Below are 25471 nucleotides of genomic sequence, written 5' to 3' on the forward strand. Positions count from 1 at the left end.
AAACATTGATATCTCCTATTTAAACACCAAGAGCTTATAGATTGGGTGTCTATGCCACGATATTTGCACGAAAGCCGAGAGATTTCAAAGGATTTCCTTGTCGAAAGTTGGAAAAACCAAAATTTTTTTTTTTCAAAATCACGTTTTTTTGCATAAAATTGCTAATAACTTTTGAACCTCTCATCTGTTGCATATTCTAAGGTCAGATTCTGAAGGATAATTAAATTTTGCGTCGAAATTGGTCCGTCCCATATTTTTCAGATACCATTTTCACCCAAAATACAGCGGCCAAAGGAGGCGACGAAAAAGCTGACATTTGGGACTTAATGGGTTAATTGGATAATTTTACTATATTATTTATGCTAAATGGTTTATGTACTTGCCGCCTTTTTTTACAGGCGAAGTCTGTTTTTTGTGGGATTTCATAAAGTTTTGTAAGAGTATAATATTTAAAAAATTAAATAATTCTTTTAATTTTTCTACAGAATTTAAAGAAAGTTTCCACACTTCTCATTTTTTGAAACAGTAGCGCTTAACTAATAAAATAATATATATTAATATTGAAAATATATCACAGTCAACACATTGAATTTATTGATATTTGTAATGCATTCTGCATAAATGAATTTCATAATTAATGCCCCGGCTACTTGTTTAATGTTTTCAGTTTCACTATAGTAAAAGTTTGATTAAATTTTTCATAATCAATAAACATACTTTCAACATATAAAAAAAATTAAGTAAAATGTATGTTTTAATTAATTTACATTTTCTGTTTATCAACATTTGACTTTTACCACCATCTGACCTTGCCAGACTTCACTAGTTTCATCAACTACTTGAGTTGATATTGGGGCAAGACTGGACAAGCAATTCGCAAAGCTTTGAATAAGCTACAATCAAGCATATATTCAAAGCTGACAATGTCGTTTTGCATACCACGTTTCTTTTTAGCACCAATTACTATCACATTTATGCTGCTAATTCTTGACAAAGGTGATATAGGAGATACATTGGCGAGTCGTCCTTATAACATTTCCTGTGCCAGAGTCCTCAAATTTTCGTTTCGCTAATTTCTATACACTGTTGAAACTGGTCGGATTTCTGGTGCTGCAAAATGGAGTGGAAACCATTAATTTTTGGACTGAGTTTCAATTGAGAATAAACGTGCATTTTTTCATCCATACCAATGACCAGTATACTGCCTTTGCCCTAGAATACTAGCATAGGTAACAGAAGAAAACAATCAACAGTTATTAACTCAGTTTTACAGAATTTAATCCAATGAGTCTCATCCTTAAATTATGGCTGAGCAATGGATGACGTTTTTCTGAATATTGGCTTATTCTTACTTTGCCAATCTTTCAATGCTTGCATCTTTGCCTGTTTCGAGTACCAGAATGCAGGAGTGAAAAGCACAATTGTTGATTCAACTCCAATAGTCAGTATGTGTGCGAACCTTCCTCCTTGGATTTTTACTTCAATTGTACCAAATGTATTTAAGTCAAAGCACAAGTATTACTATTTACTATAATACACTTGCACAGTGACTGTAAAATACTAAATGATAACATCTGAGTAAACCTAATATCAAATTCATCATTTAAAAATCTCAATTCTTCAAAGAAAATAATATTTAAAGAAACATGAATCATTCCATTTGTTAATCAACATTTGACTTTTTACCAACATATGACTTTGCCAAACTTCAGTAACTCCATCAGCTACTTGGGTGATACAGGGGCAAGACTGGACAAGCAATTCGTAAAGCTTCGAATAAGCTAGAATCAACACATATAGTCGAAGTTGGCATTGTCGTTTTGCATACTCCGTTTCTTTTCAACACTGCTAATTGATCCATTTATGCTGCTAACTCTTGACAAAGGTCGCATGGGAATTACATTGGTGAGTGGTCCTTATAACATTTCCTGTGCCAGAGTCCTCATATATACGTTTCACAAATTTCTAAACACTTTTCAAACTGGTCGGATAACTGGTGCTGCAAAACGGAGTCGAAACAATTAATTTTTGTCTGAGATTTTTCCCATTGAGAATAAACGTGCATTTTTTTATCCATACCAATGACCAGTATACTGCCTCTGGCCTAGAATACTTGCATAGGTAACGGAGGAAAACAAACAGCAGCTATTAATTCGACTTTACATAATTTCATCCAATGAATCCCATCCTTAAATCATGGCTGAGCAATGGATGACTTTTTTGTGAATATTGGCCATTTCTTACTTTGCCAATCTTTCAAAGCTTTCATCTTGGCCTGTTTCAAGTCTCAGAAAATGCAGGAGTGATTAGTCCAATTTTTGATTCAACTCCATCAGTCATTATGTGGGCGAACCTTCCTCCTTGGATTTTTAGTTCAATTGTACCAAATGTATTTAAGTCAAAGCACAAGTATTACTGTGTTCTATAATAGACTTGTACAGTGACTATAAAATACTAAATGACGATACTACGAGAAAGCCTAAAATCAAATTGATCTTTTACTTAAATTCTTCAATGGAACTAAATATTTCAAAGAATATGAATAATTTCATTTATTTATACCAACATTTGACTTTGTTCCATCCTCATTCTCTTTATTTCTTGGTAACCTAACGTCCTTAAGTTTAAATATCTTTAATACTTGGGTATGTCTTTGTTTTTTTTGTAAACATCTCCTATCGTATAATTAACTCAAATCCAAGCACTTGTCAAATTCTATTATTCGTAAATGAGGGTTATTTGGAATGTTTCACATCTTACAAACAAGGATTATCATAATTTAATTTGAAATATTTCTTTGTATATACAGGGTGTATCTCTAACGGCGGCACATAGGAGATTCGTGTTAGTTGACTATAGCGCTCAGGACGATAGTAACTGAGAGTGCTGATTGGTCAATATCATGTAGTGCCAACTTGAAATGGTCCGTTACCAATAGATGAATACGAAAAATGAGACCCATCCGCCATTTTGGAGTGGAGAAGTGTTTACATGCTACTTGTAGCAGAAAGAGGTGTGAAATGGAAAAATGTCAAATAGTGAGGTTACTAAAGTAAAAATGGAAAATAATGAATGGACAGTTCGAATATTCTTACTTTCCATTCATTATTTTCCATTTTTACTTTAGTAACCTCACTATTTGACATTTTTACATTTCACACCTCTTTCTGCTACAACTAGCATGTAAACACTTCTCCACTCCAAAATGGCGGATGGGTCTCATTTTTCGTATTCATCTATTGGTAACGGACCATTTCAAGTTGGCACTACATGATATTGACCAATCAGCGCTCTCAATTACCATCTTCCTGAGCGCTATAGTCAACTAACACGAATCTCCTATATGCCGCCGTTAGAGATACACCCTGTATATGATTGTTACTTTTGTAAACATCTCCTATCATATAATCAGCGCAAACCCAAGCACTGGTCAATTTGTATTCTATGTAAATGAGGATTATTTGGAATGTTTCACATCTTCCAAACAAGCATTACCATAATTTAATTTGAAATATTTGTTTGTATATATATGATATAACCTATCGGACAGTTGAAACCCATATCAGTTTAAAGAAAAGAAACAGTAAAATATGGATTTGGTTAATGATTTCAATACTGGGAAGTTTACCATATGATTTTCAAATACCTTAACAATTTATTGTAATTAATATGCTCCTGATAATCACTGACGCATATAAATGTTGAAAGTATACTTCTCTTTGGCACGGTGTTTAAGATATATAAATATTAATCTTACTTCATCCAGTCAGCTCTATCCTCAGCAATGATACAACAACCACATTATATTTTAATTCTTCACTCCACAGCTCGACCCTCAGCAGTCAGACAATAAACACATCACTATAATTTAATCTGAAATAAAATCACACAAAGTACCTGTTCGAGATTGGGAGCAGCAGAAAATGTTGCGAAGTAGATTCCGCATTTCTCTGTTTTATCTCCCATCTCTATTGCGCTCACAATAGACGGATAGACCGACAGCGTCTAGCCGCTCTATCTGTCCCTCTCTCCGCGGCGCGCTTGCGCGTCTTCTGGCCCTGGCGCGTCGCGGCCGCGAAGCGACACTACTTGCGCGCTTGGCCACTAGGTGGCCAGCGCCCGCAGCAGCTCTCTCGCTGACAAGATTAGTGTCACGTAATTATATAGATGGGTCCTTGATAAGGACCCATCGCACCTCAGCCTTGCTCGACAGCTAAACCAGCTCAACAGCAGCAGTTTTTGCGCCTTCTTGGCAACTCGCCTCAACGGCATTTTTTGGACGCCTTCACGGCATCATCAAACGAGCGCCTCCACCGGCGAACTCCAAGGGTCGACTACTTTGGTAAGTATCACCCAACCACCCACCGCCTACCAAGAGGGGACTACCCCTCTGCGGCAATATCCTCCCTCCTAAGGGAGATTTCTCCGGGGACTTCCCGGGAGAAGTTAACCCTCTCCTTCCCCTCCACACTGCCTCCGAGGACTACCTCGGACCCAGTGTTCCGACCCTAAACTCCAGGGCTCTCGACAGAGTCGGGTATTGGGAGGGGTAGAATCACCCTAGGGGTTGGGGTGGCTCGGAGCCGCCATAGCTCTTGGAGAAGGAGGCTGAAGGGTAAGGGGACTTCCCCTTCCCTAAAACCACTTCTCCAACTCCGCTCCCTCCCGTGGCTGGGGATTTTACTAGGGAATACCCTAGGGAAAATTGTCCAGTCCGGGAGTTTATAAGTCCGCGCTCCTTTCTGGGGAATTCTAGTCTCTGGGGTTCTTGGGAATCTTCGGTTACCGAAATACCCTAGAATTTGACGACAACAAATTCCGTAGGAAGTCGATCATTTTAGTCTAGCGGTACTTTGTAAATATATTGTAAAATTTTTTTACATTTTATTTATTTAAATAAAAACTCCTTTTACCTCTTATCTTTGGCTTTGAATATTTTATTCTAGAATAAGACCTTCCCTTCTGACAACAGGTTCGGAGCCAACTTGGGACATTGTTTCGCACAGTACCAGAAAATATATTACATTTTATATCATAAAATTCATTGTTATACTTATCTAATCTGTTGATTCGTTTATGTAATTAAAAATCCTTTTAATGAGTATAACCTCATCAAATTTAAATAAGAACAGCCTAATCATGTTTTTCCATTTATTTATTTCATAATTAGGTTCAAATTGTTTTAAGGTTAATACTGTCAATCTTGCAGCTTAACCTGATTTACCGTAATAAGCGAAGTAAAACATATGTATATCTAGGAGATACACACAGCACTGTTTACGATTGTGTGCAACTATGTTTACGTTACGTCTACTGACGTCACTAACCTACGTTAAACAACTAACTTCAGCCCGAGACATACACTTTGGCTGGCGAAGAAAAAGATTATGGAGAAGAATCTCAATTTTCGATATATATATATACAGGGTGAGGCACTTAAGCCGCCCCAGAATACGAATGCCAAAAGAGGTGTATCTCTTTAACTATAACAGATATTCAACTTTTCCATAGGACATTTTCGAAGCCTCTTGTTATTTGCTTTCAGAAAGGTTCTATGCAAAAATGGAATATCTTTTATAGGTGAAGAGATACGCGCCTTTCTGTATCCATATTCTGGGGCGGCTTAAGTGCTTCACCCTGTATATAGCTAACTCAGTATGAGATCTCTGGATTGCATGAACCGTTTTTAATGTTCATGGTCTTAAATGAAAGCTTATTCCAAACTAGTTTAAGGAAAGCTTTACTTAAATCATGACAGTGGATCATTCATGGAAATAAATCGGTTTGAAAATTGAGGCGGCGAAACCTACTGTATAAGTTAACGGTAGTGCTCGGCGGTATAGACATGTCATTATCTACTTTTATATGTACTTGCCGTCGAGGCACTACCGTGTCTCTTGATGTATTTTATTACCCATCTATAATTTAAAAAAATAGAGACTGTTCAATAGCAAAGACGGCTATGCTTGAGGGGCAACTCCGCATGAAGGAACTGCTTAGTTTTTAAATAAATAAAATGTATACAAATTAAGAAAAAAAAGTCCGAAAGCACAAAAAACTCTTTTTATTGTTTTATACACCTTTTACACTAATCACGATTACAAATGATATACGATCGTGCAATGAATTAAGCCGTATGCCGGTTACAATGTTTGTTACTCACTTTCGCATTCAATAGGCGAATCATTCCACATTTCGTACATATTATCGTTTAGCACGAGTCACGTCATTTTTCCAAACAGCCGAGCTGTCGAACCATTCGTATTCGTTTAGAATCGGGCCTTATGTCTTTTGCGAGCAGACAGGTTGCGGAATCACTCGTATTCGTTTAGGACCGGGCCTTATATTTCTAACAATCAGCCGGGCTGCTGTTTCATTCCCATTTGTTTAAGACCGGGCCTTATAACTTTACAAAAAACGGCGCTGCGGTATGATCAAAAGTTTAAAGCTTCAAGGGGAATCGAGCTCGCTTATTACTTCGATATTTCAATTATCGGTAGGTAATTCGTCTTTTTAATCGGGTTAAGGTGCTCGGGGACGTCTTGATTGAAGGGCTATTGCCAAGAAGATATCTGCTTTCGGCATATGTTTCAGAGAATTGACTCTCTTGTAGTGTAACAAAAACCAAACTTGCCAATGATTTATAATCGATTACTACGCCACTAATATCGATTACCTGAAAAAAAACCGGGATTCGATCTGTTACCATGTAAAGATCGAACAGAAACTTTATCGCACTTTGAAAGAATTCACTGAGCAATTTTACTCTAGAAAGAAGTAGATATTCTTAAAATTTTAGAAGATTCCTTGGAATAATTGTAATAGCGCGACTAAGTCAAATTTCAAATATGTCTCGGTTTTACTATTAAAGTTTTGTCAAAATAATCTTTTATATACAAGTCTAAGAACGTTTATTTCTTTCTAACAAAAAATCAATCAGTGATTTCTGCCAAAGTGCAATATAGGCTCCCTGTTTTGTAATTACTGATAGGAATAAAAAATAATTATTTATATTCAACTTTTTTTTTAAATCGGAAAAATATGCCTTTACGTACTTTAAGTAGATTAAAAGCAGAGGTAATTAGGTTCTTATGAAAATTTATATTCCTCCATTTATAGGAAATTTGTTGGAATTACATTTTCGCCACTAGATGCATCCTTTCAATCATTAGTATATTATACAGGGTGTATCAGCAATGATGCATTTAATTTTAACAACGTATTCTTGGGACTAAACTAAGACGAAAAGTCCTATACTATAAGATCTGGAAAATCATCATTGCTGAGATAAATCAATTTTAAACCGATAAATCAGGGATTTGATTCAACAGAAAAATTACTTTCATTTCACTTTCGTTGACAGTTACCCTTTAAAAAACAAAAGAAGTTTGTACTTCTCTGCCGATCCGTATACACACACGCACCCAACTACGCCGATTATTAATATTACCTCCTAATGTCCTACATTTCTGATCCTGTTGTTGATGAAATTCATTTTCTGCCTATTTTTAAAAGGATCCTCGACAGCATCTATTTCATAATTGAAAAGTCTAAAGAATAATACGGCGTTATTTGTAGATTAATTTCAAGGCGTTTTATCTTTGCGGTGACCCGACATATGAACTGTTCTAAGGTAGTCAAGAAATAAGTATTATATTAAAAAAGCTATTATAAGAAATTTTATTTTTTTCTGTTTTTAAAAATCTTACTGTTTTATCAGATAGAGCAGTTTGCTGTGTGCATCATTGGAAGATCAAAATGACTCGGTAATAGATTTTCAAGTAAGGCCATAGTCTTCTCTGGAAATTTCAATCTAAATGGAGAGGTTGAGGAATCCCTTTAAGAATAAATAAGCCTTTTTTCATTTTCTGAAGAGACAAGCCAAAAAATTAAAAATAATTTTTTGTTAATGCTGTAGATTATTATTCAGTCTTTGCACGCTCTTAGGTACGAAAAGATTTCAAAGATAAATTAGTAAATGCTTATGTTTTTCTCTTCACTTTATTACGCTTTGCTTGGTGAATTATAAAATATTTCTTTTTGGTGACCATATCAACTTATAGTCACTATAAACTAGAATCTGACCTAGCAATTGGCTAATTTTACTGGCTAGTCCATTTAGGCAGATACTATGCAAAAAGGCAAAAACTATGGATAATCTACGACATAAAGAAAAAATTATTTTTAATTTTGTGGCTTGTCCCTTCATAAAATGAAAAAATGGCTAATTCATTCTTAAAGGGATCTCTCAAGTTCTCCACTCTCTTAGATTGAAATTTCTTGTGGACTATGGCCTTACTTGAGAATCCATTTTTGAGTCATTTTGATCTTCCAATGATGCAGCAAACTGTTCTATCTGATAAAACATTGAGACCTCCAAAAACAGAAAAACATACAATTTCTTATAATAGCTTTTATAATAAAATACTTATGTTTTGACTACCTTAGAGCAGTTCGTATGCCGCGCCACCGAAAAGATAAAGCGACTTGAAAATTAATCTACCAATAACACCGTATTATTCTCCAGATTTTTCAACCAAATGGGTGCTACCGAGGATCGTTTTAAAAATAGGCAGAAAATGAATTTCATCAGCATCAGGATCAAGAATGTAAAACATTAGAAGATAATATTAATAATCGGCGTAGTTGCGTGCGTGTGTATATGCGTGTACGACAATACTGATCGGCGGAGAAGTACAAATTTCTTTTTTTTGAAGGGGAACTGTCAACGAAAGTGAAATGAAAGGAATTTTTCCGTTGAATCAAATCCCTGATTTATCGGTTTAAAATTGATTTATCTCAGCAATGATACTTTTCCGGACCTTATAGTACAGAACTTTTCGACTTAGTTCGTGCTAAAGAATATATGGTTAAAATTAAAAGCATCATTGCTGATACACCCTGCATATTGACTCAAAGATGGTAAGTACTTCCTGACGCTATATTATACCTGAAATATTTATTTTATACTTCCAATTGGTATTATAATTTTCCGTTAGCTTTTGAAATATTTAGGGGAGAGTTGGGCAAAATGATCACTCGGGGTAAAATGATCCCTGAGGGTTTTATAGAAACTATTGAAACTATTCGTTTAAACATTAATCAATATTAAAATATAAACTTCTAAATACACAATAATATAATATTGTAATGTCTATTTTTAATACCTAAAAAATTGTTAGTGGCATTTATGTGTTTTTCATCATTTTTCTGTAAGATAAGCGATTTTTGAATCATATAGGAAATAAATGTGGGGATACTTTCAAAATCGCAAAATTGGGTAAATTGTAATAGGTATTAACTTTTGTTTCCTCTTAAAATTAATTTAAAATCGGCTTTGGTAAAATTTTAAGATTCGATGAAAGATGCGCAGCTCATTTTGGGCAAAACGATCCCATAAGCTCGAATTTATAAACCAAACTAAGCTCGAATCTCAGCTTAGCAATTTCTTAAGACGAAGATCGAGCTTAGCACTATATTGAAGGTTAAAGTGAGACAATTAATCTTAGCTAAGACCGTGCTAAGCTTAAGTTTCGTTTATAAACTTGAGCCATAGTGGAATCATTTGTAAGAAGCAGCCGGTGCTCAAAAAGTAGTAACGATGATGACAACGAATGTATTTTTCATAAAACAAACAGTTTAAAAACGAAACTTATTGAGAAGATTGGATCCAGTGTACTTTTTTCACGCTTTTGCGCTTTAAGCGATTATTATACTTGAATAACACGTTTTCTTTTCATAAAATTCAGAATGTTAGCACTAAAATATGCTTTTCTACTTTTTTAAAGAAAGTATTATAGCTTTTGTCTATCGTATCTATAAATATAAATTCATTATTTTAAATTATTCGGCATGGGATCATTTTGCCCCACTCTCACCTACAAGTTAATTTTTGTCTATTTTTCACCCTTCGACGGCGATATTTTCACTAATTTTGCGTGTTGAACGTCAAACATATAGCAAAAATTATATATAGGTGCTAGCTAATAAATGATAAATATAAGAACTAAAATATTTTTTCTCATCAATTGTTATAAATTTAAAAAATGTATTCTATTTGATTTTTTTACATTCAATATAATTGTTTAAATTTTCTGTAACATTAATTCTTAATGTATATATATAAATACTTAGAAGACTGGGTCCGATAAGACTGATAGATTATTTTTAAACTTTACCTAAATTGACCGTAATTAATAAGAATTAATCAAATAGCTTAATCAAATTATTGAATGATTTGATACTATAGTAAAAAAATATATCAAAGAATGCCTGAAAAAACAAGAGTAAACAAAAATATTATTCAAATGGGCATCAAATTCTAAAGAAGCGCAATAACGCCATCTACGCAGTGCTGCCAATTATATTGCTCAGGATTTTAGGCTGGCTAAAGATTGCCTTCGAGCTTAGGGTGACAAATAAGAAAGGGTGGGGGTAGCTGAGTGTCCTACCCCTATAGTGTAATTACACTACGTAGTGTCCATATCCTATAGCATAGTGTCTGAAAGGACACTACGCTATAAGATGTGTAGCATTTGAGATACTACGCTATAAGATGTGTAGCCTTTGGGATACTACGCTATAAGTTGTGTAGCATTTGAGATACTACGCTATAGGATGTGTAGTATTTCGGATACTACGCTATAAGATGTGTAGTACGACGCTACAATTTCTGTTAGTATATTAGTTTTCTATAGTGTAGTTATAGTCTTACGAACAATACTTCGTAATACTTCTATCTTCCTCGTGTATTTTGACAGTTTATCTAGAATTGTGTGTTATTATTGAACTTTGTATAGAATATTGAAGTGAAAATTGTTCTTGTAATGCATGTATATGTATAATTACCTAGTAAATTGAAAATTAAATAAATTTTTAAATATAGTGTTGGTCATTATTAAATAAATAATTTTATTCTTTTATTTTATCCCGATGATGAATGATCCCTTATAATAATGCTGTAAAAAGTTTATCCTTTTTATAATTTTTAAGAATTTTAAAAAGTACGAAAATTTATTACTCTTGAATTATAAATAGTTGTTGTGCGAAACAGTGCCCAAGTAGTTTCCAGTCCTGTGATCAGAGGGGAAGCTTTTTGTTCTTAAAACAAAATTGTCAAAGACAGTTTAACGATAAAAGGAAGATTTATTCAATAAATAAAATTGTACAAAATTTACAAAATATATATACAAAAGTAACCGCTGTACTTAAATTTTAGACTTCCTAGTGATTTTGTTCCCGTCAAGTTCCAGGGAATTTCTGCGGAAGAAGATTCCCAAGAACCCTAGAAAGTAAAATTCACCAGAAAGGAACGCGGAGCAATAAACTCCCGGACTGGACAATTTCCCTGGGGTATTCCCCAGACAAATCCCCAGCCACAAGAGGAAGCAAGGGTGGAGAAGTGGTTTAGGGAAGGGGAAGCCCCATTACCCTGCAGCTTCCTTCTCCACGAGCTCTAGTGGCTCCAGGCCACCCCAACCCCTAGGGTGAATCTACCCCTCCCACTACCCGACTCTATCGAGAGCCCTGGATTGGAGGTTGGGAATACTGGGTCCAAGGTAGTCCACGGAGGCAGTGTGGAGGGGAAGGAGAGGGTTTAATTTCTCCCGGGAAGTCCCCGGAGAAATCTCCCTTAGGAGGGAGGAGAGGGCCGCAGAGGGGTAGTCCCCTCTTGGTAGGCGGTGGGTGGTTGGGTGATACTTACCAAGTATTCGACCCAATGAGTTCGCCGGTGGAGGCGCTCCTTTGATGGCCTGGTGGAGGCACTGCCGTTGAAGGGTTCAAAAAATGCCGTGGGCGGTTGTGCCGGAAGGCTTCAGATATTCAGCGGTGCTCGGTTGCTGCGGCGGAAGTTGCTGCTGAGCGGTTTGGCTGCGATGGGTCCTTATCAAGGACCCATCTAAGTAATTGCGCGACACTAAACTTGCCAGCGAGAGAGCTGCTGCGGGCGCTGGCCACCTAGTGGCCAAGCGCGCAAGTAGTGTCGCTGTCGCGGCCGCGACGCGCCAGGGCCAGAAGACGCGCAAGCGCGCCGCGGAGAGATAGAGATAGATAGAGCGGCTAGACACTGTCGGTCTAGCCGTCTACTGTGAGCGCAAGAGAGAAAGGGAGATGTAGCAGAAAATGTGGAATCTACTTCTCAGCATTTTTGCTCCTCCCGATCTCGAACAAACTCCCCCCGTTGACGCGATGGCGTCAAGACAAGGAAGAATAACGTTATCGGTTTGAATATTTTTATTTACAAAATAAAAAATATAAAACAGATAGGGATGAGACGACTACTTTTTTAACTTCATGTGGAGCTACGCTGAATGAAGCTCCAATGACGGAGACCACCGCAGGGTGATCTTGCCCTGTGGGGCCCAGGCCTTCCAGCGGCGCAGTTTGAGGGCCGTATAGAGGGGCACCTCGACCCTTTGCCCGAATGCCCGGACGACTATCCTTTGCGCATTGCGCTCGAGTTCCCTGGCGCTGGGATCGTCTAAGACTTTCCCAGCCCAGTTCACCGAGGCAATGCGCGGTTTGGGTGCGACGACGGACCTCTGCTGTCTCGCCAACGGTTTGGGGATTGGCGGAGGTTGTGATGGTGGTGCCGGTGCCTCCTTCCTCTCCCCCGAAATATTGTTATTGGGGTCGAGCCCCTTAAGAAAGTCCAGCTCCACTTGTGGAGCATGGAGCTCGAGGACGTCTTCCTCCTCCTCCCTCTCGTAGCCTACGCCCAAGAGGTGGGCCCATGGATTGTCCGCCATGATCAAAAGTCGCTGCACCAAAAGAGTAGGTGATGAGTACTAAGACTCAGTAAGTAGCATGGCGGAAATCGGAAGTGTTCCAAAGGTTAGAACAGGAAGTAGAGCGACCTGAAGAATCCCAGGACGCCCTAGAAAGGAGGTGGTAACCTGAAGAGTCCCAAGAAACCAGGAGAAAGAGAATAGACAACCTGAAGAGTCCCAGGAAGCCAAGAAGGAGAAAGTTAAGCAACCTGAAGGGTCCCAGGAAGCTTGAGAAGGAAAGAGGGCAACCTGCCGGGTTTTAGGATGCCGGATAACAGGGTAAAGACAGACCCTGATAATACCCGAAACGAGGGCTAAGAATGGAGTTTACAAAGTTGCGAGAGACTCCATTGAATCTCTTTTCTCGCGGTTTTGAGTATAGCTACACGAGCTACCCCGTCCACCCCAGGGACTAGTTTGAGAATCCGCCCCAAGGTCCACATGCGCAGGGGGTTGTTGGGTACTTTGATAAGAACTAAATCTCCCTCACAAAATTCAGAGTTTGAGTTCTGCCATTTCGGCCTATGCTGCAGCGTGTGGAGATATTCAGAGGACCACTTTTTCCAAAATGTCTCGGTGATTCTAGTCACGGTTTGCCAACGGTTCAATGATGATTCGCGTAAATCCAAGGTGGAAAATTCCGGGGGAGAATTTAACGCCCGACCTAACAAGAAATGCCCTGGAGTGAATACGTCCAACGACTCTGGATCATCATGTAACCGCGAGATAGGCCGTGAGTTGAGGCAGGCCTCAATTTTGGTCAGTAGAGTGGTCATTTCCTCGAAATTTGGCACGAAAACTCCGAGGGAGCGCTTCAGGTGGTGCTCCATACTTTTTACCGCACTCTCCCAAAGACCACCCCAGTGAGGAGTGGCGACCGGAATAAATTTCCACTCGATTTCGCCGAGGGAATCAGTTTTCTGAGTGCGGGCGGCTTCTAGAGAAGATTGATACGCGCGTTTGAGTTCGGCATCCGCTCCTTGAAAATTAAGGCCGTTGTCTGAGTACATGACGGCGGGTTTTCCACGACGAGAGATAAAACGAGACAACGCGGCGAGGAAGGCCTCGGTATCCAGTCGAGAGACGAGTTCCAAGTGAACAGCACGGGTGGATAGACACACGAACACTGCCACGTAACATTTCATGGATTTTGCATTACAATCGTGATGCAATTTCACCAAGAAAGGCCCGGCATAATCTACTCCGGTGTGTTCGAAAGTGAAACTGCGAGAAACCAGAGCAGCAGGAAGTGAACCTATAAGTTGGCTCCGAGTTTAGCGCGTTCGCGAACACACGTGGTGCATTTGTGAACGCATGATTTTACTAGATTCCGCGCATTTACGACTCAAAACCTTTGTCGCAACGTGGTCAAAGTTAATTGGAGTCCCCCGTGAAGTGTATCTAGGTGGCTTTGCCTAATGAGTAAGGCAGTTAAGTGAAAGTCCGGTAGAATAATGGGGTGTTTCGTTAGTTCAGAAATTTCGGCGTTCTGAAGCCGCCCCCCTATTCTTAAGATTCCTTGTGAATCCATTATCGGATATAAAGAAAGAGGCTTTGATCGCGACGATATACGTAACCAATGATTCAAGGCTGAAAGCTCGTTTGCGAAATGTGTTCGTTGAACAGCCTTTACTATAGCGACTATAGAATCGCGAATTTCTGATGCAGACAGGAGGGAGTCCTCCCATTGGCCGGTTTTCCTGGTCCGCTGGACAAATCGAAGAACATAGGCCATAACTATGACCAGTTTAGACCAAGACGAAAACTTGTCAAAAAACCAACACTGACTTGTGTCTAGTTGAGCGATTAATGCTACCTTCCGACTTTCTTCCGCGGTTTCAAAGACCTGAACTGGATTGACGGTTGGTTCACGGAGAAAAGCAGGCCCATGCCACCAAAGTGAGTCCTCTGATAACTGCTGAGCACTAGTTCCTCTCGAGTACAAATCTGCAGGATTCAACTTAGTAGGTACATAATGCCAGCTGGCTTCAGATAAATGCGTTTGGATATATGAAACGCGATTGGCCACAAACGTCTTCCAATGTACGGGTTACTTTGCTATCCAAGCTAACGCGACCTGCGAATCCGAGTAGCAACGAATTGCATCACAATTCCCGACAAGACTTCCTTTGACATGAACCATTAACTTGACTAGAAGTGCGGCTGCAACCAACTCCAACCGAGGTATTGAAGTGGTCTTAATCGGCGCGACTTTTGTTTTGGACATTACTAAATGTACCGAAAGATGACCGTTCTCATCCGCGAGACGTTCGTAAACTACAGCACTGTAGGCCAACTCTGATGCGTCGCAGAATCCGATCAATTCGCGTTTTCCAGTATTGGGCCTTTGCCCGGTCCATCGGGGAATGCGCAAAGACTGTAGGTCGCGGAGCTGCTCATAGCACTTGAGCCACTTGGACTGAACAGGCTCAGGAATCTCTTCATCCCAACAGAGTTTTAGTAACCAGGTGGATTGCATTAACTGCTTTAATGTGATGACTATTGGAGAGATCCATCCCAATAGATCAAAGATCTTAGCATTCTCTGATAAGAGGATGCATTTGGTTAGTACACCAATAGATGAAGGAGAAACACGGAAGCGCAAGCTATCATCCCCGTGATCCCAATATATGCCCAAGACTTTACTTGATCCAGCAGGATCCTCAAAGAAAGAGTGCGGCTCGGTAGGTTCAAGCGGGGAAGTCCCCGGTTGATTGAATGCCCATTTGCTCAAGGAGAAGCCCCCTTTCGCCAGTAAAGCAATGAGTTGATCCCTGACCGAACTGAGTTGCTTTAAGTCATGGGCACCGAGAAGAATATCATCTACATATGTAGAATTTAACCAAACATCCTGCGCGAGAGGGAAGTTAGATCCGTCCGTGGAAGCTAATTCGCGCAAAACTCGCGAGGATAAAAAAGGTGCCGGTCCCGTACCGTAGGTCACCGTGTTGAGTTCGAAAGCCTGAATCTCACCAGAATCAGTCTTCCATAAAATGTTCTGATATTTGCGGTCCTCAAGACGCACAAGAATCTGTCTGAACATTTTAACAATGTCCGTCACGCCTACATATCGAAAGGAACGCCAATTCATTAGGATCTGCGTGATGTCCTGTTGGAGCTTGGGCCCAATGAATAACGTATCATTAAGCGAAACACCAGTAGATGTTTTAGATGAAGCGTTAAACACAACGCGAATCTTGGTCTTCTGGTTCTCGGTCTTAAAAACTGCGTGATGAGGCAGGAAGACGCGAAAATCAGAGTTCATAGGAACACAGGAGACATATGTCCTAACAAAAGATACTCCTGTAAAAATTGAGAATAACTTTCAGCTTGTTCTGGAGAGGTTTCCAATCGCCGAAGTATTCGTGATAAGGTTTTCTCTTCTACCCGAGAGGAAGAACCTAAGCTATGCTTCTCTATGTCGGACCGAAAAGGTAAAGCAACGACAAAACGACCTGAGGAGGTGCGTGATACCGTATCCACAAAATGTTGTTCACAGAGGGAGTCCTCTGTGGACATGGGTTTGACTTCAGGAACTTCTTCCAGTTCCCAGAAGTCGCGAAGAGTTTTTTCTACTTCAAAGCAATGATGAACCGTGAGACTATGAGAGTGCCTAACCTTGGGTAAGACCCCAGCTATGATCCACCCGAAAATAGTCCGCTGGGCAAGCAGCGAATGATCAGGAGAATGCATGTACGGGCCTTCTATCAATGCAGCAAGATAATCTGCACCAAGGAGCACATCAATTGGAGCCTTGGTTGAAGCGAAGTTGTCAGCAAGATCAATTTCGCTAAGTGCTGGAAAAGACGATGGAGAATAAGTCGGAGGCATATATTGAGTAATCCTTGGTAAGATCAATGCAGTTACATCCAACGAAACACTGTGTCGTGATAGAGAATGAAGCGTAATCTGTACCTCTGCTCGAACGTTTTGAGCCGAATTCACAGAGACGCCATGAATGGTAGCGTTGATACGTTTTCGCGATACTCGTAATTGCTGAGCTAAATTTTCTGAGATAAAGGAAGTCTCTGCGCCCGGGTCAACTAAACCGCGGACTATAACTCGAGAACTGTCAGGAGCATCAATCCTGGCAGAGAAAGTGGCCAAAAGAACAGACCGTGTATCGGTAACGCTAAAATGCGTTGTAGAATTCGAGCTAGAGGGTTCGCGCTCAGAAGAGGAGTTGACCGCGGGGGTAGTCCCCCGTGCCTTGCTCCCCCCGGTGCCAGATTTGTCAAAATGCAGTAAAGTATGATGCATTTTACTACATTTCCTGCATCGTGACGAGGAAGAACAATTGGAGCAACTATGCCCGGGCCTCAGACAGTTGATGCAAAGATTCTGTGAAAATGCGACTTTGAACGGGCCTGAGGGGTCAATGCAAGGTAGTCCTTGCACTGATACAAGAGATGGTTACTACCGCAGTGGGCACAACCAGTACTATTCACACTCGTAGCGTGTGACTTCAAGGATTTCCCAGATTCCTTTTTGGAAGTCTTAGGTTTGTTACCTAAGGATTGCATTAGTTAATGTGACGCGTTAAAAACTCAGAAAATTGAAGGAAAGTGGGATAATCTTTGCTGTTTCCCAAATACATCTCCTAGGCCAAGCGAAGGGTGTCATCCAATTTATTCTTCAGAGAATGCACAATGATGGGATCCCATGGTTCGACGCCGTAACCCATAGTTTTGAGGGCGTTGAGAGCAACCGTGACAGAGTCCTTAACCTCTTTCAGAACCTTAAAGTTGTCACCCCGTAGCGTTGGTACTTGCGAAATTTGATCTAAGAACGTATCCGTGATCATCCGTTTGTCCGTATACCTAGCCACTAGAGTGTCCCATGCTATCGCATAGTTCTCGGAGGTAATTGCTAAAAACTTAATGACCGTTGCCGCTTCTCCTTGCAAACAGGATTTTAGGTAATGGAACTTATCCCGCACGGATACATGTACTTTGTCGTGAACAATGGAACTGAACGTCTCATAAAAGTTGTTCCATTCTAAATAATCACGGGAAAACTTCGGTAAATCGATAACTGGAAGCCTAATGTGGTTTATTTTGCCTGACGGCGAAGTAGGACCTGATGCCGACATTGCACAACTGGATCGAAGTGTATCTAGATGTCCCAGAATAAATTCTTCCGCGTCACTATGGGCATCAAGGGCCGCTTGATACCAGCTTTCGGTCACGTACTCCATTTTAGCTAATTCGGCCGGTTTAGTGTGAGTAGTGATCTTAACGTGAGTTTTATGCAACACCTTAAGCCACTTCTCTACGGCGGCAAGTCTATCCTCCAAGAATGTAATTGGTGAAGTTGTTGACTCCACGCTTCTTGATATTAACAACCAACCGAACGAATTCATCCCGAATCATGGGTACGTAATTGATCGCTTCTAATAATTCACCTGAGCTAGTAATTTTGAAACTTTATCTCAGAACAAAACCACACCTTAAACACAGTCCGGAACTCTGACTTAGGAACACTGATGCACTTCAAACGTTTTTTGCCGGATATCCGGCTCGAAGGACCAAAAATTTGTGCGAAACAGTGCCCAAGTAGTTTCGAGTCCTGTGGTCAGAGGGGAAGGTTTTTTGCTCTTAAAACAAAATTGTCAAAGACAGTTTAACGATAAAAAGAGGATTTATTCAATAAATAAAATTGTACAAAATTTACAAAATATATATACAAAAGTAACCACTGTACTTAAATTATCGACATCCTAGGGATTTTGTTCCCGTCAAGTTCCAGGGATTTTCTGCGGAAGAAGATTCCCAAGAACCCTAGAAACTAAAATTCCCCAGAAAGGAACGCGGAGCAATAAACACCCGGACTGGACAATTTCCCTGGGGTATTCCCCAGACAAATCCCCAGCCACAGGAGGAAGCAAGGTTGGAGAAGTGATTTAGGGAAGGGGAAGTCCCCTTACCCCGCAGCCTCCTTCTCCGCGAGGTCTAGTGGCTCCGAGCCACCCCAACCCAGAGATGTTAACTTGTGGGAATTCGGTATCCCCACCACGCCGACACTAGGTTGCACGTACAATGACCGGCAGAAATGGCGTCCCTTGATGCGTTTAGGAACCGCATTTTAGGATCCTTCATTGTATACTCTATTCTGCTAGGCGGAGATAGGGGAATGGAACGCGATAACTATAGTAGTTAGTTTATCTCGCTCTAAATGCGTGAGTGCGAGAGAGAGCTTTATACGGCATAACAGGGCAAGCCAGGCGTCCCGAGGCTTATTTCTATCTGTGCCATTGCCTATGGCTATCTCTCTCGCTCGGTAAGAATCATTCGTCCGTCCTTGTTTAGGTCAGTTCTACGCCTATGGATACTCTCTAAAGAAGATTTTCTCAGGCGACACCATTGAAGACTGCGATTACAGCAGGGATTTTAAAATACTGTGCACCTGTCACTGTCAAACGTCAGTATGAAAGATTATTGTCGCTTACAGCGTTTGGTGCAATTAACATTATAAGTCTGGATTATTATGTGATATTTTGTAATGCACATATATATATACATATGTTAATTTACTTTTAATTTTTTAAACCAATAAGTTATTGGCATTATAGAAGAAACTCATTTAAATATAAGAATATACTGGTTTCTACTTATGTAACTTTTCTTGTAAATATAACATAATTTTAATTAATAAAATTCACTCGTTTATTAATCAGACTAAGAAGAGTTATTTCTTTTAAATTTTAACATGTATAGAATAATATCCTAAACGCGCACACTTAACTAACTATTATTAGAGAAATATTTTTATAATCGTTACACATTGATAATAATATATCTCAATATCCTTCAGTTTAAAATATCATTTACATTGAAGAAATCTTGATCAATGGTCATGAAGAGTTCGTGGCTCAATGGCTAGGTCGCTTGCCTCGAAGATTAGTTAAAGCGCTTTTGTCGGTGGTTCGAGTCCCGCGGGAGATATTTTTTTTTTTTTCGTTTTAAAAGCATTATTATCTTTTCTTTTTGTTAATTATTTGGAAGCATTGCTACTGCCTCCAAACATATTTTTGCAAACTTTAAAATATACAATGTTATATTTATGCTTTTTTTGTAATCTAATCCATATGAGCAGGAGCTCGCTTCTTCGGCATTTGTTTTGATCGGAAGTGCATGTAAACAAACCACTGAATAGCTTGTTTCTTTTTGATAAACTGTTTCATTGCAGTCTAGGTGGTTAGAGCTCGCGCATCGCTATTAGTTTTCGCGTATAATGGCACCGAATATCGAAGTTTGGTTGAGGGGGCGAATTGTAGGCCTTTGGGAGGCTGGAAAATCTAATTTAGAAATTGCAGCGCTTACAGGTGTTTCGGTGAAAACCGTTTGCCGGTGGATTACCGCTTTTCAGCGCGGCGGTGGTAACGCATTGCGTGATCACCGTGCAAATAATCATAGACCTGCTGGTTCACAACCAGTAGAGGACCAACTCCTAGTGGACTACATTTCGCGAGACCCCTTCGGGAACGTAGTTGACGGAATTGTTGAGACGGGATTTCCTTTATCCGAACGATCGGGTAGGCGGCGACTTAACACGGCCGGCATTAATTGCTATCGTCGAGCCCGCAAGATTACTCTTAATCCTCAGCACCGAGAACAAAGAGTCGCGTTTGCATTAGAAAATTTAGCGACCAGTCGTGAAACGTGGGAAACGGTGATCTGGACCGATGAAAAGGTTTTTGTATCATCCGTTGACCGACGTTTTTTTCACGTCTGGAGGCCCAGCGATTCTCGGATGAACCCCGAATACGTCGTTCAGAGTGATCGCTCTGGACGAATCACGTGTGGCGTTTGGGGGTGGGTGTCAGGAGGCACGATAGGTGAATTAGTTGAGGTTCCTCCTAAGATGTCTTCTGCAGACTACATTACGATCCTTGAAGAGGTGCTTCTTCCAAGTGTTCGTGCTGTGTATTCTGCCGAAGATATGCCAATAATCCGTGTAGTGCAGGATAATTCTGCAGTTCACACTTCACACGCCACTCGTGATTGGTTAGGGGATCATCCGGAAATCCAACTGGTCCAGTGGCCGGCCAAGAGTCCGGATTTAAATATTATAGAAAACGTTTGGGCGAGAATGACCAAAAAATGGGTCGCGCCAAGGGAGAGGACGAAAGCAGCAGTGCTTGAGAATGCAAGAGCTGTGTGGGAAGGCCTACGGCATGAACCACAGTTTCTTGAAAACTTAATTGAAACGATTCCAAATCGACTCAATCAAGTTATTGACCGGCGCGGATATTGGACTGACTACTAGACGAACTGACGTTACGTAGGACATACAATTTTGACAAAAATTAGGAAGCTCTAGCCGTGTCTGACTAACTGCCCTTTTCAGGGCAAAATAAACTTTTCAAAATATGTTTGGAAGCAGTAGCAAAGCTTCCAAATAATTAACAAAAAAAAAGATAGTAATGCTTTTCAAACGAAAAAAATAAAATATCTCCCGCGGGATTCGAACCACCGACAAAAGCGCTCTAACTAATCTTCGAGGCAAGCGACCTAGCCACTGAGCCACGAACTCTTCATGACCATTGATCAAGATTTCTTCAATGTAAATGATATTTTAAACTGAAGGATATTGAGATATATTATTATGAATGTGTAACGATTATAAAAATATTTCTCTAATAATAATTAGTTAAGTGTGCGCGTTTAGGATATTATTCTATACATGTTAAAATTTAAAAGAAATAACTCTTCTTAGTCTGATTAATAAACGAGTGAATTTTATTAATTAAAATTATGTTATATTTACAAGAAAAGTTACATAAGTGGAAACCAGTATATTCTTATATTTAAATGAGTTTCTTCTATAATGCCAATAACTTATTGGTTTAAAAAATTAAAAGTAAATTAACATATGTATATATATATGTGCATTACAAAATATCACATAATAATCCAGACTTATAATGTTAATTGCACCAAACGCTGTAAGCGACAATAATCTTTCATACTGACGTTTGACAGTGACAGGTGCACAGTATTTTAAAATCCCTGCTGTAATCGCAGTCTTCAATGGTGTCGCCTGAGAAAATCTTCTTTAGAGAGTATCCATAGGCGTAGAACTGACCTAAACAAGGACGGACGAATGATTCTTACCGAGCGAGAGAGATAGCCATAGGCAATGGCACAGATAGAAATAAGCCTCGGGACGCCTGGCTTCCCCTGTTATGCCGTATAAAGCTCTCTCTCGCACTCACGCATTTAGAGCGAGATAAACTAACTACTATAGTTATCGCGTTCCATTCCCCTATCTCCGCCTAGCAGAATAGAGTATACAGTGAAGGATCCTAAAATGCGGTTCCTAAACGCATCAAGGGACGCCATTTCTGCCGGTCATTGTACACAGTGCCAGTGATACATCGGTGAGCCAACCCCAGTAACCCCACTACTGTCGCCGCTCGCTGGTCACGCACACAGCTACATCGATACGTGCGTGTCTCGGCTTTCGCCGTTGAAGTTCGGTTAGCTCCGGTGAGGTATGAGTACGAGAGGGATGAATATACTTTTCTCGGATCTCTCATTCGCTCTCTGTTTCTCCCAAGTTTAGGCAACGAGCCGCGTCAAACTCCTTTTTCACAGTATCGGCTGGCTCGATGCAATGGGAAAATAAATTTACTTTTTGCCAATTATAATTCATGAAAATTGTTAAATGTTATTACAATTTAACATTTATTCTGAAAATGGTAAAAAATTATGAAAAAAAAATAAAAGTAACAAATAAATAATATTGACCGTGACAGTAATTGATTGAAAAAATCCTTTTTATATTGCACAAAATGATCACTAAAGTGTGACATTTAAAATTCATCAAATAAAAAAAAATTATACGAAAATACATTAAAGATTGATTAATATGAAAAAATGGTTAAAAATTAGGTAAAAACTCGACCATTCTCTTACAATATCACTGCACCGATAGCAACTCGGATTTGTAAATATGACCAAATCAAGAGACACGGTAGTGTCTCGACGGCAAGTACATATAAAAGTAGAAAATGACATGTCTATACCGCCGAGCACTACCGTGTAACTTATACAGCAAGTTCAGCCGTCCCAATTTTCAAACCGATTTATTTCTATGAATGATCAATTGTCATGATTTAAGTAAAGCTTTACTTAAAATGGTTTTGAAAAACCTTTCATTTGAGCCCATAAACATTAAAATCGGTTCACGCGATCCAGAGATCTCATACTATGTTAGCTATATATATATCGAAATTTAGATTTTTCTCCGTAATCTTCTTCTTCTTTTCCAGCCAGAATGTATGTCTCGGGCTGAAGTTGGTTGCTCAACGTAGATGCTAGTGACGTCGGTAGACGTATGCGTAAACATAGTTGCACACAATCGTAAATAGTGTGTCTGTGTGTGTATCTCCGCGACATGATTTACTTTGTTTATTACGGTAAATCAGGTTAAGCTGCAAGTTTGATTGACAGTAATAACCTTAAAATAAGTAGAACCCAATTTTATAATAAATAAATGAAAGAACATTATTAGACTGTTCTTATTTGAAAAAGATGAGGTTCTACTTGTACTCAACATACTCATTAAATGGATTTTAAAGGAATCAACAGATTAGATAAGTATAAAAATAAATTTTATAATATAATTGTAATGTATCTTGTGGTACTTTGTGGGATTTTATTTCAGATTAAATTATGGTGATGTATTTATTGTCTGACTGCTGAGGGTAGAGCTGTGGAGTGAAGAATTAAAATTTAATGTGGTTGTTGTACCATTGCGGAGGATAGAGCTGACTGGATGAACTAATATTTACATATCTTCAACACCGTGCCAAAGAGAAATATACTTTCAATATTAATATGCATCGGTGATTATCAGGAGCATATTAATTATAAGAAATTGTTAAGGTATTTGAAAATCATATGGTAAACTTCCTAGTATTGAAATCATTAACAAAATCCATATTTAACTGTTTCTTTTCTTTTAACTGATGTGGGTTTCAACTGTTCGATAGGTTATATCATATTCTCAATTGAAACTCAGTCCAGAAATTAATGATTTCCACTCCATTTTGCAGCAAGTTATCTGACCAGTTTGAAAAGTGTTTAGAAATTTGTGATACGTACATATGAGGACTCTGGCACAGGAAATGTTATAAGGACCACTCATCAATGTAATTTCAATGCGACCTTTGTCAAGAGTTAGCAGCATAAACGGATCAATGAATAGTGCTGAAAAGAAACGGAGTATGCAAAATGACAATGCCAACTTCGACTATATGCTTGATTCTAGCATATTCGATACTTTACGAATTGCTTGTCCAGTCTTGCCCCTGTATCACCCAAGTAGCTGATGGAGTTACTGAAGTTTGGCAAAGTCAGATGTTGGTAAAAAGTCAAGTGTTGACAAACAAATGAAATGATTCATGTTTTTGTTTAAATATTATTTTCTTTGAATATTGAGATTATTAAATGATGAATTTGATTTTAGGTTTCCTGGTAGTGTCGTCATTTAGTATTTTATAGTCACTGTACAAGTCTATTACAGAAAATAGTAATACTTGTGCTTTGACTTAAATACATTTGGTATAATTGAACTAAAAATCCAAGGAGGAAGGTTCGCACATATAATGACTGATGGAGTTGAATAAAAAATTGGACTATTCACTCCTGCATTTCCTGAGACTTGAAACAGGCCAAGATGAAAGCTTTGAAAGATTGGCAAAGTAAGAAATGGCCAATATTCACAAAAAAGTCATCCATTGCTCAGCCATGATTTAAGGATGGGATTCATTGGATGATATTATATAAAGTTGAGTTAATAACTGCTGATTGAGTTAATAACTGCTGATTATTTTCCTCCATTACCTATGCAAGTATTCTAGGCCAGAAGCAGTATACTGATCATTGGTATGGATGAGAAAATGCATGTTTATTCTCAATTGAAACTCAGTCCAGAAATTAATGATTTCCACTCCATTTTGCAGCACCAGTTATCCGACCAGTTTGAAAAGTGTTTAGAAATTTGTGAAACGTACATATGAGGACTCTGGCACAGGAAATGTTATAAGGACCACTCATCAATGTAATTTCCATGCGACCTTTGTCAAGAGTTAGCAGCATAAACGGATCAATGAATAGTGCTGAAAAGAAACGGAGTATGCAAAATGACAATGCCAACTTCGACTATATGCTTGATTCTAGCATTTTCGATGCTTTACGAATTGCTTGTCCAGTCTTGCCCTTGTATCACCCAAGTAGCTGATGGAGTTACTGAAGTTTGGCAAAGTCAGATGTTGGTAAAAAGTCAAGTGTTGACAAACAAATGAAATGATTCATGTTTTTGTTTAAAATATTATTTTCTTTGAATATTGAGATTGTTAAATGATGAATTTGATTTTAGGTTTCCTGGTAGTGTCGTCATTTAGTATTTTATAGTCACTGTACAAGTCTATTACAGAAAATAGTAATACTTGTGCTTTGACTTAAATACATTTGGTATAATTGAACTAAAAATCCAAGGAGAAAGGTTCGCACATATAATGACTGATGGAGTTGAATAAAAAATTGGACTATTCACTCCTGCATTTCCTGAGACTTGAAACAGGTCAAGATGAAAGCTTTGAAAGATTGGCAAAGTAAGAAATGGCCAATATTCACAAAAAAGTCATCCATTGCTCAGCCATGATTTAAGGATGGGATTCATTGGATGATATT

At 39.0% G+C, this 25471-nt stretch overlaps 2 protein-coding genes across 2 annotated transcripts; both read right to left on the bottom strand.

Moving 5' to 3' along the window:
* Positions 1-13084: 13084 nt before the first annotated feature.
* Positions 13085-13780, bottom strand: LOC136777292 (uncharacterized). The gene has a single exon (XM_066733460.1). The coding sequence runs from the start codon at positions 13778-13780 to the stop codon at positions 13085-13087; it is 696 nt and encodes a 231-aa protein (XP_066589557.1).
* A 1040-nt stretch (positions 13781-14820) lies between these two features.
* On the bottom strand, positions 14821-17030 carry LOC136777293 (uncharacterized). Its single transcript, XM_066733461.1, has 3 exons — positions 16172-17030; positions 15705-16073; positions 14821-15314 (listed from the first exon to the last, which is right to left on the bottom strand). Exons 1-3 carry the CDS (start codon positions 17028-17030, stop codon positions 14821-14823), a joined length of 1722 nt encoding a protein of 573 aa, XP_066589558.1.
* Positions 17031-25471: the final 8441 nt, after the last annotated feature.

This window comes from Prorops nasuta, unplaced genomic scaffold (genome assembly GCF_024137725.1).
Source record: "Prorops nasuta isolate Cenicafe-Biocafe unplaced genomic scaffold, Cenicafe_Pnas_1.2 PNAS00011, whole genome shotgun sequence".
Classification (NCBI taxonomy): domain Eukaryota; kingdom Metazoa; phylum Arthropoda; class Insecta; order Hymenoptera; family Bethylidae; genus Prorops; species Prorops nasuta.